We start from the raw sequence: 13,556 nt of genomic DNA on the forward strand, positions 1-13,556 counted from the left end.
TACAGCTACGGCAGAGTCACAAGTAGTTAAACAGAACCGTTGATTCAATGTGTCAACTAATCCACAAATGCTTTATTGCCAGCAAGGCTCAGGCAATAACATGGCTTCAAAAAGTAAAATATTCATCTTCCTCTTGACCATGCCTTCTGGCTGGGAGGACTGCTCTATAAGGCCTGCACCCCTTCCTAGTACCCACTCAGATCAGCCTTCTTCCACACACCCACTCCCCAAGTCAATTGTGGCTAATTGACTATGGGGCTCATATTCTATCCCGTCCTGAAGTTCACACTGGGCTGTGACCATCTCAATTGGCGAGTTTCCCAAAACCTCCCACCCCCCACCCCGTGACAGCAACACTAGCCAACATGACAGTCGGTCAGTCCAACTAAACCCTGCTGCGCCCCCAGCCCCACCTGCTGAGAATCAGGCAACTCAACACGGATCAGAACTGAAACGTGGGGATCTCTGTAGCCAGTGTGGCTCAAGATAGCCCGAGCTATCGAGCGTGAATTCACAATACTTCACCCTAAACACAAAGACACGTTTCATCCCTAAACCCTGCTTCATGGAGCCACAGGGGGGGGAAAATCAATAATTTGGTGAAAGCAGTTCAGAAATGCAGCAATACCATAAAACAACAAAAGGTCTCAACTCAGTAGAAAAGTTAAAAATTCACAATTCTGTAATTACACAATTTATAGAAAGCACTTGATTCATTTAAGAGAATTGAATTTCCTTTCCAAAAATTCTTTTTTAAATATATTTAAACTTTTGAGAAAAGCAGCTGAAGTTTTTTTCCCTCCTCCACTTAAATCTTTAACAATTCCAGTTTCAACATTCGTTCCATCTTTCTTTCTCTCTGAGATTCTGTTCGGTCAAACTTCATTTCTCCATTCTGGCTCCAGCTGCTGCTGGATCACGCTGACAACATCAGGATCTACTAACAAATCAGAACAAGCCCATCAGTTTACTGGACGCTGCGTCACCCAATTCTGAGCCACAAACTTCCCTCAATTATATTCTCACAGCAGGCGGAACAATATTAGAGATGGAAACATGAAAATGCCACTTTGCCCCATCCAATCCTTGCTTCACCAACAAGAATAGAGATAGGGCCTGGGTGGGATTGTGGTTGGTGTGGACTCGAAGGGCTGAATGGCCTTGTCCTGCACTGTAGGGATTCTATGATTATCAACTGCTTGGTAAAAGGTGAATGCCATTTTGTTCAAGAACACTTTGCTCCTCATGACAGCACAGCACAGTGGTTAACACGGCTGTCTCACAGTGCCAGGAACCTAGGCTTAATTCCAGCCTCGGGCCGCTGTCTGTGTAGAGTCTGCACATTCTCCCCATGTCAGCGTGGGTTTCGTCCGAGTGCTCTGGTGCCCTCCCACAGTCCAAAAATATGCAGGTTAGGTTAATTAGCCCAACGTCAGGGGGATTAACAGGATAAATGTGCAGGGTTACGGGAATAGGGCCTGGGTGGGATTGTGGTCGGTACAGACTCAATGGGCCAAATGGCCTCCTCAGTACTGTAGAGATTCTATAATTCTATGGCAAATGGTTTTAAACTCCGTTCCTCCCAGTCTCACTGCAAGGTTGTGAAAGGTGTTTTACTCATCGTCTAATTAGCTTGTTAAATCCATCACATTGATAATTATATCCTCAAGAATTAATCTGCTGAAAATGCTGGAACAAAATTCACATGGAGGTAAACCATCTAGCAATCAAAAAAAACAAGGCACGGGTTTTTGTTGAATCTTTTCCTGTCCAGTTGCACAGGCAGTGACTCTCACCATAAGCATTGGCACCTCATCCAAATGGTCATCAAAGAACCCGGCTGAGGGCCAGGAGGTTTCGACAGCCAAGCTCATCGCTGAAGAGGGGAAAGTCCCAACAGGAGTCAGCGACCAAGAAAAATGACTGATTCCCCCTCCCCTACCTCCCCCTAAAAGACTAGGAGCTGAGGTCAGGCAGAGCTTCTCACGGAGAGAAAGAGGAAACAGGATCACCAAAAACCCCAAACAAACCCAATCAAAAACCTTCAGGTAAACAAGGCTGCCCACACAGATCACATTCACAATGTCATTTAATTCCAAATTATAGGGAAGAACACACAGAGACACACACAAATACAGACACATGCACACAAATTACTGCGGATGCTGGAATCTGAAACAAGAAAATCTCAGCAGGTCTGACAACATCTGTGGACATGATGTGGCGTTGGACTGGGGTGGGCACAGTAAGTAGTCTCACAACACCAGGTAAAAGTCCAACAGGTTTATTTGGTAGTATGAGCTTTTGGAGCATTGCCCCTTCATCACCTGACAAAGGAGCAACACTCCAACAACATCTGTGGAGAGAACAGAGCCAATGTTTCAATTCTGGATGACCAGAGTTCGCTCAGACTTTGGGGACGATTCTCCCAGTGCAACGGGGCGGGGGACACAAACAGAGGCTGTTTAGTGGGCCCTCCGCTGGGTGCTACAGTCTCAGTGTTTCTGGGGCGGTAGCGTGGCACAGCGGTTAGCACTGCTGCCTCACAGCGTCAGGAACGCGGGTTCAATTCCCTTACATGGGTCACAGTCTGTGTGGAGTTTGCATGTTCTCCCCGCTTCTGCACTGGTTTGCTCTGGGTGCTCCGGTTTTTTCCCCAAAGTCTAAAGATGTGCGGGTTAGGTTGATTGGCGGAGCTAAATTGTCTCTTAGTGTCTCCGGAATGCATAGGTTAGTGGGATTACTGAGGTTATGGGGATAGGGCCTGGGTGGGATTATGGTTGGTGCAGGCTCGATGGGCCGTATGGCCGCCTCCTTCTGCACTGTAAGGATTGTATGATTTGTCTGGCCTTCTCAGCTCCGAGCCAGAAATTAGCATGGAGCTGTTTTGATTATAACGTTGATTTCAATCTCATTAGCGGCCCTGAAACTCCAGGTCCGCAAGACACTCCTCCCCCTCCTATCCCCACCAGGAATGGTTCACTCCAACAGAGGCCAATGATAGCAGGGTGGGGGGCTCAGAGAGGCAGCGATGCAGGGTCGTGGGGCTGGGCGGTGATCGGGAAGCCAGCAGTGTGGGGCATGCGCAGTGGCCCATTCACTGCTATGCTAAAGTTCAAAGTTTATTTATTCATTAGTGTCACAAGTAGGCTTACATTAACACCGTAATGAAGTTACTGTGAAAATCGCCTAGTTGCTACACTCCAGTGCCTGTTCAGGTACACTGAGGGAGAATTTAGCGTGGTCAACGCACCCTAACCAGCACGAATTTCAGGCTGTGAGAGGAAACCACAGCATCCGGAGGAAACCCACGTAGACACGGGGAGAATGTGCAGACTCCACACAGACAGTGACCCAATCCGGCAATTGAACCCAGGTCTCTACCGCTGTGAGGCAGCAGTACCAACCACTCTGTCACCCTGCTACAGCCTCTCCAGCGGGAATAGGCCCTGCCCCCAGATTCTTATTGAGATTCACACCAAGGCTCTCTTAAGAGTGTGGGAGAATCATTTTGAAACTCCCACTAAAAAAAAAGCCAGCAGCATTTACTCCAGTTTTTACGCAAATTCAACACTTCAAACTTTTTTGGGAGAATCCAGCCTTTATTTTGATTACTGCCCCTTCACGGCCCGCCTGAATGTTACCTGTTGGTTCAGTGTCCAGGCTGAGCTGTCCAAGGCGATCGATAAGGTCAATTTCGAGGTCATCGCTTTCATACTGGTAGCCAGTGTAGGCTCGTTCACTGATACAGTAATTCAGGAGTCTGCGGACAAAGCACACAGTCAGAGGCAGACATTCAAAAGCAGAACAAGGTGAAAAGCTCATGCTGACGGCCTCAGTCCCTCCCTATGTCTGTAACACCCCTCACAAACTCCAATTCTGACCTCTAGCCTAGCCCCAATTTTCACTGCTCCACCACTGGTGGCTATGCCTTCAGCTGCTTAGGCCCCAAGCTCTGGAATTCCCTCCCTATCCTCTCCTTTCTTTAAGGAGCTCCTCAAAATGACTTCTCTTTGACTGAGCTTCTAATCACCCTCTTACTGCCTGCTCCTTTGGCGTGGTGTCAAATCCTGTTTTATTTTTGCTCCTGTGAAGCACCTTGGAACAATTTAATACGTCAAAGACACTACGTAAATGCAAGTTGCATTTCACTCCATGTCTCAAAGGCTAACTATTTCCTTGCTCGCTGCCTGAACCCAGACCTGCGAACAGAGCGGTGCTGAACTCCCGAAATCTCCAATCCATCTGGCTCACATCCAGACTGAGCCAGGACTTGACGAAGATCTTCAGTTCAATGACTTGGATTACCGACTCCAGTTGGACGTGACACTGGAGGTTTCACCACATGATCGCTCGCTTCCAAATGTCCCACCCCTACACTGCCACCATTGGCCATTTGACACCTGCGTCCTCACAAGGCCCCACCTTCCCTCACCAAGGGTAAGCACGACTGGATTGTGTGACGTAATTGGACAATTCTTGACTCTCAAGAAACTGCCACTTTCCCATATTTAGTATTTTTGCAATAAGCCATCAAAAATTATTGAACACTTAAAAATACTGCTAGCAGCAACACCCTGGAATTTAATCCTGGAGACACCAGGAATGGCACGTGGCATAGAGGGGGCACGTCCACTTACCTGTTCCAGTTCGGGTCCTTGCTGAGGATTATGGGGTTTCCCACCACGATCAGCAGGGCCTTGGCTCTGGTTAGTGCAACATTAAAACGCTGTTGGGGAGAGAGAAGGAAAGATTACTCAAAACTCATTCAGAAATATTTCCATACTGCACATAGCACTCACGGTAATCCACGTTGGTCGAGTGAGAGATGGAGTTACACACTGGGAGGGAATTTTCCCGTCCTGCTTACCACAGGAATCACAGCAAGCGAGGGGCGGACCATGCCAGTGAGATTTTCTGGGTTTGGCGTGAGCACAGCCAAAATATCCCACCCACTGTCTCCGGTTTTCGTTCACACTAACTAAAGAAGCTCAAGTCCCACTCTGAAATTTCAAGCCCATTATTTTAGACACATTCTGGACTCCAACACATCTGCAACCTCATGGTCCAGTATATCCCCCATTCCACCATTACCATCAAGCCAGGGATTCAATGGCCAGTGCAGGAGGGCGTGCCAGGAACAGCACCAGACACACCTAAACATGAGGTGTCAACCTGGTGAAGCTACCAAACAGGACTACTTGCATGTCAAATGGCAAAAACAGCCAGTGATAGACAGAGCTGATCGATCCCACAACCAACAGATCAGATTCAAACTCTACAATCCTGCCACATCCTGTCAAGAACGGTGGTGGACAATTAAACAACTCACTGGAGGAGGAGGCTCCATAAATATCCCCATCCTCAATGATGGAGGAGCCCAGCACACCTGTGCAAAAGATAAGGCTGGAGCTTTCTCAGCAATCTTCAGCCAGAAGAGTTGAATGGATGATTCATCTTGGCCTCCTTCAGTGGTCCCCAGCATCTCAGATATCAGTCTCCAGCCAATTCAATTCATGCCACGTGATATCAAGAAATGGCGGAGACACTGGATATTGCAAAGACAATGGGCCCCAATAACATTCTGGCAATAGTACTGAAGATTTGTGTTCCCGAACTTGCCGCTCCCCTAGCCAAACTCTTCCAATATCTACCTGACAATATGGAAAATTACCCTGTACACAAAAAGCAGGACAAATGCAACCCAGCCAATTACTGCCCAGTCTACTCTCGACCATCAGTAAAGTGATGGAAGGGTTATCGACAGCGCTATCAAGCAGCACCTGCTCAGTGATGCCCAGTTTGTGTTTCACCAGGGTCACTCAGCTCCTGACCTCATTACAGCCTTGGTTCAAACATGGACAAGAGAACTGAATTCCAGAGGTGAGGCACGAGTGAATGCCCTTGACATCAAGGCCGCATTCAACTGAGTGTGGCATCAAGGCACCCTAGCAAAACTGGAATCAATGGATATCAGGGCAAACTCTCCGCTGGGTTGGAGTCATACCTGGTACGTAGGAAGGTGGTTGTGATGTGGGGGGTCAGTCATCTCAACTCCAGGACATCTCTGCAGGAGTTCCTCAGGGTAGTGTCCGAGGCCCAACCATCTTCAGCTGCTTCATCTATCACCTTCCCTCTGTCATAAGGTCAGAAGTGGGGATGTTCGCCATCGATTGCAAAATATTCAGTACCATCACCAGCTCCTCAGATACTGAAGCAAATCCAACAAGATCTGGACGATATCCAGGCTTGGACTGACAAGTGGCAAATAACATTTGTGCCACACAATGACCATCACCAAGAAGAGACATTCTCTTCACTGCCTTTTGACATTCAAAGGTGTAACAATCACCGAATCCCCCACTGTCAACATTCTTGGGGTTACCATGGACTAGAAACCCAACCTGACCCACTACATAAACACAGTGGCTACAAGAGTAAGTCAGAGGCTAGGAATACTGCGGCGAGTAACTCACCTCCTGACTCCCCAAAGCCTGTCCACCATCTACAAGGCACAAGTCAGTGTGATGGAATACTCCCCACTTGCCTGGACGGGTACAGCTCCAACAACACTCAAGAAGTGCGACACCATCCAAAACAAAGCAGCCCCGCTTGATTGGCACCACATCGACAAACATCCGTTCTCCCCACCACTGACGCTCAGTAGCAGCAGTGTGTGCTATTGACAAGATGCCTTGCAGCAATTCACCAAAGATCCTGAGACAGCACCTTCCAAACCCATGACCACTTCCATCTAGAAGGACAAGAGTAGCAGATATATGGGAACACCAGCATCTGCAAGTTCCCCTCCAAATCACTCACCATCCTGACATGGAAATCTATCGCCGTTCCTTCACAGTCACTGACATTTTGGGTCAACCCACAGCACGTGGACTGCAGTGATTCAAGAAGGCAGCTCACCACCACCTTTTCAAGGGCAACTAGGGATTGGCAATAAATGCTGGCCAGCCAGTGAAGCCCATGTCCCACAAATGAGAAAAAAAAATCCCAGTGCAATGCAGACAGAGGGAGTGCGAGATAGTCACAGATACGCCATGGAATTTTATTCCCCCTCCCCCGCCACGGGAATCGGAGCGGGCAATGGGAAGGTTCATTGACCTCGGATGGGATTTTACGATTTTGGGATGAATTAAACCTTAAAGTTCCACCCACTGTCTTGAATGAAACATTAAACAGAGACACTGATTTACTCTCTCCAATGCGACCATTTTAGAGGAGCCATAGAATCCCCTCCAGTGTCCTGGCCACAATCCACCCCTCAAAAAATACCACTAAAATAGATGTTGTGCCCATTCTACTTGTGGGAGCTTGCTGTGCACTAAACAGTTGAGTAGTGGAGAGGGGGAAGAGAGAGGAGGAAGCTAGGGGAGTGCAGAGTTTGGGATAAGATGTGACCAGTTACCTTTGGATTTTTAAGGAAGCCCAGGTTGAAATCCTCGTCCATCTGAAGATAATCAGGGCAACTGCGAACAGTGGAAATGATGATCACTTTCCGTTCCTGACCCTGGAATTCCTCAACGGAGCCCACCTAAAGGGATAGAAGCCACTCAACATCACAGCTTGCACTCACAGTATCCAGCCCTTGTCCACCAACCTCCCCACACACCCCAACCCTCCCCCCATACACACACACCCCCACCCACTCTCAGCCACTAACCTCACCTGCCCCCAACACAGCACCCGTCTCTGCCAGCTGGCAGGCAACTGATGTGAACCATTTCCATCACTATGGACATACAAAAAAAAGTCACAAAACCCCCAGAAACCCATCTGGTTCACTCATGTCCTTTAGGGAAGGAAATCTGCCATCCTTACCTGGTCTGGCCTACATGTGACTCCAGAGCCACAGCAATGTGGTTGACTCTCAGCTGCCCTCTAATGGCCAAACAAGCTGCTCAGTTCAAGGGCAATTAGCAATGGGCAATAAATGCCGACCCAGCCAGCGACACCCGCATCACGTGAATTAATTCAACAATTTGCAGGCTTCAGTTGAGAGAGACCTGAATGGAACAGGTTGCTTACCTTCAATTCCCGGATGTCGTTCATGGCCATCAGCTCCCTGTCCAGCCTGGTTATCGCTGTTCTGATCTTTTCCACCTTCAGAGGCAAGAAATCACAATGAAATAGCTCAAAGCAAAACTCCGGCTGAAGACCCTCAGCTAGCAGCTGTAGCTCAGTGGAGGCCATTCAGTCAAAGAACAAAGAAAATTACAGCACGGGAACAGGCCTTCGGCCCTCCACGCCTGCACCGACCACGCTTCCCGATTTAACTAAAATCCCCTAAAGGAACAAAGTCCCTCACTGCTGGCCCACTATTCCATTACATTGTGACTGATCTGCATCTTAACACCGGTTCCATGGCAATTAGCACTCAACAAATTCCAAACAAGTTTTTGGTGGTGAATTTTCTGACCAGGTTACAGCAATGGTTTCAGTTCCTCGGTGTCAAAGGGATGCTGTCAGCCGGACCTCACTACTCTAATTGCTGTACAAATATTACTCTCTCTGTCTGTCTCCTTTAACCCTCTCTCCCCACACCATCGCTCCAACTGCGGACTGATTTGATGCCTGCTCTCACTCCGTTCACGCACGCTGGCACAGTGGTTAGCGCTGCTGCCTCACAGCACCAGAGATCCGGATTTGATTCCCGGCTTGGATCACTGTCTGTGTGGTGTCTGCAGGTTCTCCCTGTGTCTGTGTGGGTTTCCTCTGGCTGCTCCGGTTTCCTCCCACACTCCAAAGACGTGCTGGTTAGGTGCACTGGCTATGCTAAATTCTCCCTCAGTCAACCTGAATAGGTGCCGGGGTGTGGTGACTTAGGGGATTTTCACAGTAACTTCATTGCAGTGTTAACGTAAGCCTACTTGTGACACTAATAAATAAACTTTACTGCTCATACAATCCCTACAGTGCAGAAGGAGGCCATTCAGCCCATCGAGTCTGCACCAACAATAATCCTACCCCAGGCCCTATCCCCACACATTTACCCTGCTAATCCCTCTAACCTACACATCCCAGCACACTGTGGGCAATGTAGCACGACCAATCAACCTAACCCACACATCTTTGGACAGTGGGAGGAAACCGGAGCACCTGAAGGAAACCCACGCAGACACGGGGAGAACGTACAAACACCACACAAACAGTGACCCAAGCTGGTCCCTGAAGCTGACAGGCAGCAGTGCTAACCCCACCTTTAGCGGTCTAGGCTTCACACTCTCCCGAAACCACTCCAACTCCAAACCTCCACCTCCTTCACCAAGAACCGTCATCCCTTCTTTCACCTCTTCACACAATTTGGCCTCCATTTTCTGAAGTGCTGTGTGATGTTTTTACCATGTTAAAAGTGCTTTAAGGTAAAAGAATTCAGCGAGTTATCGTGATCTGGAACATGCTGCCTGAAGCAAGCGTGGAGGAAGAAGATTCAAATGTAACTTTCAAAGAGGAATTGGATAAAATCTTGAAAAGGAAGAAAATTTCAGGACTGTGGGGAGAGAAACTGAGGTAGAAATGCTGGTTGTAGATGCCTCTGGGAGTTCCAGGAAATGCCGGGGGGGCGGCGGGGGGGTTGCGGGGAAGGTGACCAGGCCGAAATTCAAAATCAAATCGGGAATCTATACGATTCTCAATTTTGGTGCAATGAAGAGCACTACAAGGACAAAATAGACTTGAGGCCAAGATAAATTCACGTGAAGGAGTGGAGTGAGATCAGACATGCCTATTGTTGGAAATGCTTCAGAATTTATGTGCAAACATCCCCTGCACCACAACCTCCACCCCACCCCCCTCTGCCCCCAACACACACACGGTGACAATTCCAAACCTGTTTCCTGTAAGGAGAAATCACCCCAATCTCCTTGGGTGAAATCTTGGCGAGACCCTTCTTCCCCTGGTCGCTCAGCAGTTTCTTGAGGTAGAATACCACCTTATCGATCTCATCACAGTTGAAGAAAGACGGACTCTTTTCTTCTCTCTGATCCTCGCCTAGAACTCCGTGGAAGATGATTGGGAAACCCTGGAATTCCAAAATGTTCAATGTCAGGATGTGATTCCCGGAGCCAGGATGATCCACACAGGCTGAGATCAGTAGGCATTCTCTGCAAAGTGACCAGTTCCCAGTCTGTCACCCCCAACCCTGACCAACCTTCTCCTGAGACCAAGAATAGCTTTTTTATCCATTCACAGGATGTGGGTATCACCGGTTAAGCAGCATTTATTGCACATCCCCAATTGCCCTTGGGAAGGTGGTGGCAAGTGGCCTTGAATCAGACACTAGAATCCCTACAGTACAGAAGGAGACCATTCAGCCCATCGAATCTGTACCAACCACAATCCCACCCAGACCCTATTCCTGTAAGCCTCGTTTACCCTGCTAATCCCCCTGACACTGTGGCCAATCAACCGAACCCACACATCTTTGGAGGAAACCCACGCAGACACGGGGAGAATGTGCAAACTCCACACGGACAGTGACCTGAGGCTAGAATCAAACCCAGGTCCCTGGCGCTGTGAGGCACGAGCACGAACTACTCTGTCAATGAGTTGCCTTTCATGAACTACTGCAGTTCATGTGGCGTAGGTACACCCACAGTGCTGTTAGGGAGGTGGGCGCTCCAGCCTTCCAGCGACAGTGAAGAAACGCTGATGTACTTCCAAGAACGATGAGTGACGTGGTGAACTCCTCAGGCAACACCTCACTCAAAATGGGGATCCATCAAACGGTCACAGAAAGATAAGGTGGTGGTAATTTGGCCCATCCTGCCCATGCTAGCTCTTTGAAAGGGATGCCCAATGACAGTCAGCAATAAGTTAGCCAGTAGCAAAATGTAATCCCAGCCAATCCTCACGGCTCAAAGCTTACTTTAACCAAAGCCACCCGGTGATCAGGAGCAGCAATATTTATCCCCTCACTAATTCAGTCCAGTCTCACAACACCAGGTTCAAGTCCAACAGGTTTATTTGGTATCCCGAGCTTTCGGAGCTCTGCTGACCTGACGAAGGAGCGGCGCCCCGAAAGCTCATGCTACCAAATAAACCTGTTGGACGTTAACCTGATGTTGAGAGACTTGTCACTGCGCCCAGCCCAGTCCAACACCGGCAACTCCACGTCATGGTCGCGTCGAGAGATTAACCTCCGCGTCTCGAATCAGAGAGAGGCAGCTACTGCCCGGAGGAAGTTGCTTTGAGGAAACTGAGGCTAGCTTCCGGTTCAAGAGGGTGATATCAGAATGGGAAATTATAAAGACTGAACAAACTGAGGCTCCTTTCTCTGAAGAGATGAGAGGCAAAAACTAAATTTGGACAGGGTAGATGCAAAGAAGATGCTTTTGCTCAGGGGGGAGACAAAAACTCAGGGCCACAAATATGGCCACTAATAAATCCATGAGGGAATTCAGAAGAAAGATGTCTTTACTCAGAGGTGAGGATATTGAACTATCACACGCAGGAATGAAGGTGAATACAGACCAACTGAAGAGGAAAGCAAATTAAAGTGAGCAAGAAAGGAAGAGATGGAGTGAGAGTGGGAGGGATGGGAGGAAGCTGTGTAGAACACACAAACACACACAGAATAGCCCATTTCCCGAGACTGCAGAGAGACCAAGCTTGAGAATGCTGAGCTTGTAATAAAACAGACAAGAGTAATTAAAAACAGGAATCGCTGAATGAGACACATCAAAGGTTTGCATTTCAGAAGCTTGGAAGAGAGAAAATGGAGGCCAAGGCATTTCATTATTTTGCTATCCTGTAAAAGAAACAGGCCAGGTTCTAACATCAGCTTACAGGAAACAATGTTCAGGAAACTGATATAAAGCAAGAGTGGCCAGACAAGCAATAACCAAAGAGGGCATGTGAGAACACACAAAGACATGAGAGAGAGAGAGAGGGGGGGAGGGACAAAGAGAGAGAGACAGAGAGAGAGAGAGAGAGAGAGACACACACACAGACAGAGAGAGACAGACAGACAGAGAGAGAGAGAGAGAGAGAGGAGGGACAAAGAGGGAGACAGACAGACAAAGAGACAGACTGACAGAGAGGGGGAGGGACAAAGAGAGAGAGACAGACAGAGAGAGAGAGAGACACACACAGACAGAGACAGACAGACAGACAGGGAGAGAGAGAGAGAGAGGTGGGACAAAGAGAGACAGAGAGAAAGAGACACAAAGAGAAAGACACAGAGACAGACAGAGAGAGAGACAGACAGAGAGAGAGACAGACAGAGAGAGAGACAGACAGAGAGAGAGACAGACAGAGAGAGAGAGACAGAGACTGACAGAGAGACAGAGACTGACAGAGAGAGAGAGTGAGAGAGAGAGAGACTGACAGAGAGTGACAAAGAGAGACAGAGAGGGAGAGACACAGAGACAGAGAGAGGAAAAAAGAGAGAAAGAGAATGAGAAATGGAGGGCACCTTGCAGAGGCAAAAGGAAGAACACACTCTCCACTCTGGAGATGATGTCCATCCAGGAGTCCCTCTTTCTCTTAACCTCGAAAGGTTATTGGAAAATTCACTCAAGATCCAAGAGTGGAAGCAAATTTCAGCAGCAGCATCTCAGGGGGAGGGTGGGTATATCCTGCAGAAGCAGCGTTTGGGGATAAGATCCCGACTCTGTTACGGTAACCAAACATCAGGGAAATGCTTCAACCCGTCAAACTCACCTTCTGTGGCAAATGTTGCCAGTGGCAATAAGACTGACTGATTATCGGATCCGCATGTGCGACGAGCTCATTATCGTAGAATAACTCATTGGGAATCTTCAGGAGAGTGGGATGTGACCTAACAAACACAGCAACTTTAGACAAGTTCAATCAGCCAAAATCACAGTCAGTAAGACTCTTAAAAGTAAAGTCTTTCACACAACTGTTACAGTTCAGAGGGAGGCCATTTGGCCCATCATGTTTTCACTGGCCATCTGAATGAGCGACTCACCTTGTGCTATCCGCCCATTTACTCCTCGTATGGCTGCGCGTTCTTCCTTTGCAGGTTAATGGTCTAATTGCCTTTTGAACACTTCAGTTGAACCTACCACCACCACACACTCAGGCAGAGCATCCCAGACCACACCCAAGCTTCCCCTAATATTTTCGCTTCTTTTGCCAATTGCTTTAAATCTGTGCTCTCTCATTCTCGATCCTTTCACAAAAGGGAAGAGTTTTTCCTCTTCCTATCTACTCTGTCCAGATCCCTCAATCTCCAGCACACACAGTTTTGGTCTCATTACTTGTAGAAGGATATACTGGCACTGGAGGGGGTGCAGAGGAGATTCACTAGGTTGATTCTGGAGTTGAGAGGGTTGGCTTATGAGGAGAGACTGAGTAGACTGGGGCTATACTCATTGGAATTCAGAAGAATGAGGGAAGATCTTATAGAAACATGAGATTATAAAGGGAATAGATAAAATAGAAGTCGTTTCCACTGGCGGGTGAAACTAGAACTAGGGGGCACAGCCTCAAAATAAGGAGGAGCAGATTTAGAACTGAGTTGTGGAGGAACTTCTTCATACAAAGGGTTGTGAATCTGTGGAATTCCTTGCCCA

At 48.2% G+C, this 13,556-nt stretch overlaps 1 protein-coding gene across 2 annotated transcripts in view; it reads right to left on the reverse strand.

Annotated features, from left to right (window-relative positions):
- Positions 1 to 385: 385 nt before the first annotated feature.
- The window catches only part of LOC145356964 (putative helicase MOV-10), a 62,556-nt gene continuing 49,385 nt past the window's right edge, over positions 386 to 13,556 (reverse strand). Inside the window, exons 16-22 of one of the 2 annotated variants that reach the window (XM_080209984.1) lie at positions 12,679 to 12,796; positions 9,845 to 10,036; positions 8,044 to 8,118; positions 7,424 to 7,549; positions 4,641 to 4,729; positions 3,645 to 3,763; positions 386 to 937 (exon numbers count right to left, since the gene is read on the reverse strand). In XM_080209984.1, coding sequence (XP_080066110.1) covers positions 876 to 937; positions 3,645 to 3,763; positions 4,641 to 4,729; positions 7,424 to 7,549; positions 8,044 to 8,118; positions 9,845 to 10,036; positions 12,679 to 12,796 — 781 coding nt within the window. In that variant the 3' untranslated portion in view covers positions 386 to 875. Of the gene's footprint in view, positions 941 to 3,644; positions 3,764 to 4,640; positions 4,730 to 7,423; positions 7,550 to 8,043; positions 8,119 to 9,844; positions 10,037 to 12,678; positions 12,797 to 13,556 lie in introns of both variants that reach the window. The other variant, XM_080209983.1, reaches the window with a different exon arrangement.

The sequence above is a fragment of the Carcharhinus amblyrhynchos genome, chromosome 22 (assembly GCF_965287045.1).
Source record: "Carcharhinus amblyrhynchos chromosome 22, sCarAmb.v2.hapA, whole genome shotgun sequence".
Classification (NCBI taxonomy): Eukaryota; Metazoa; Chordata; class Chondrichthyes; order Carcharhiniformes; family Carcharhinidae; genus Carcharhinus; species Carcharhinus amblyrhynchos.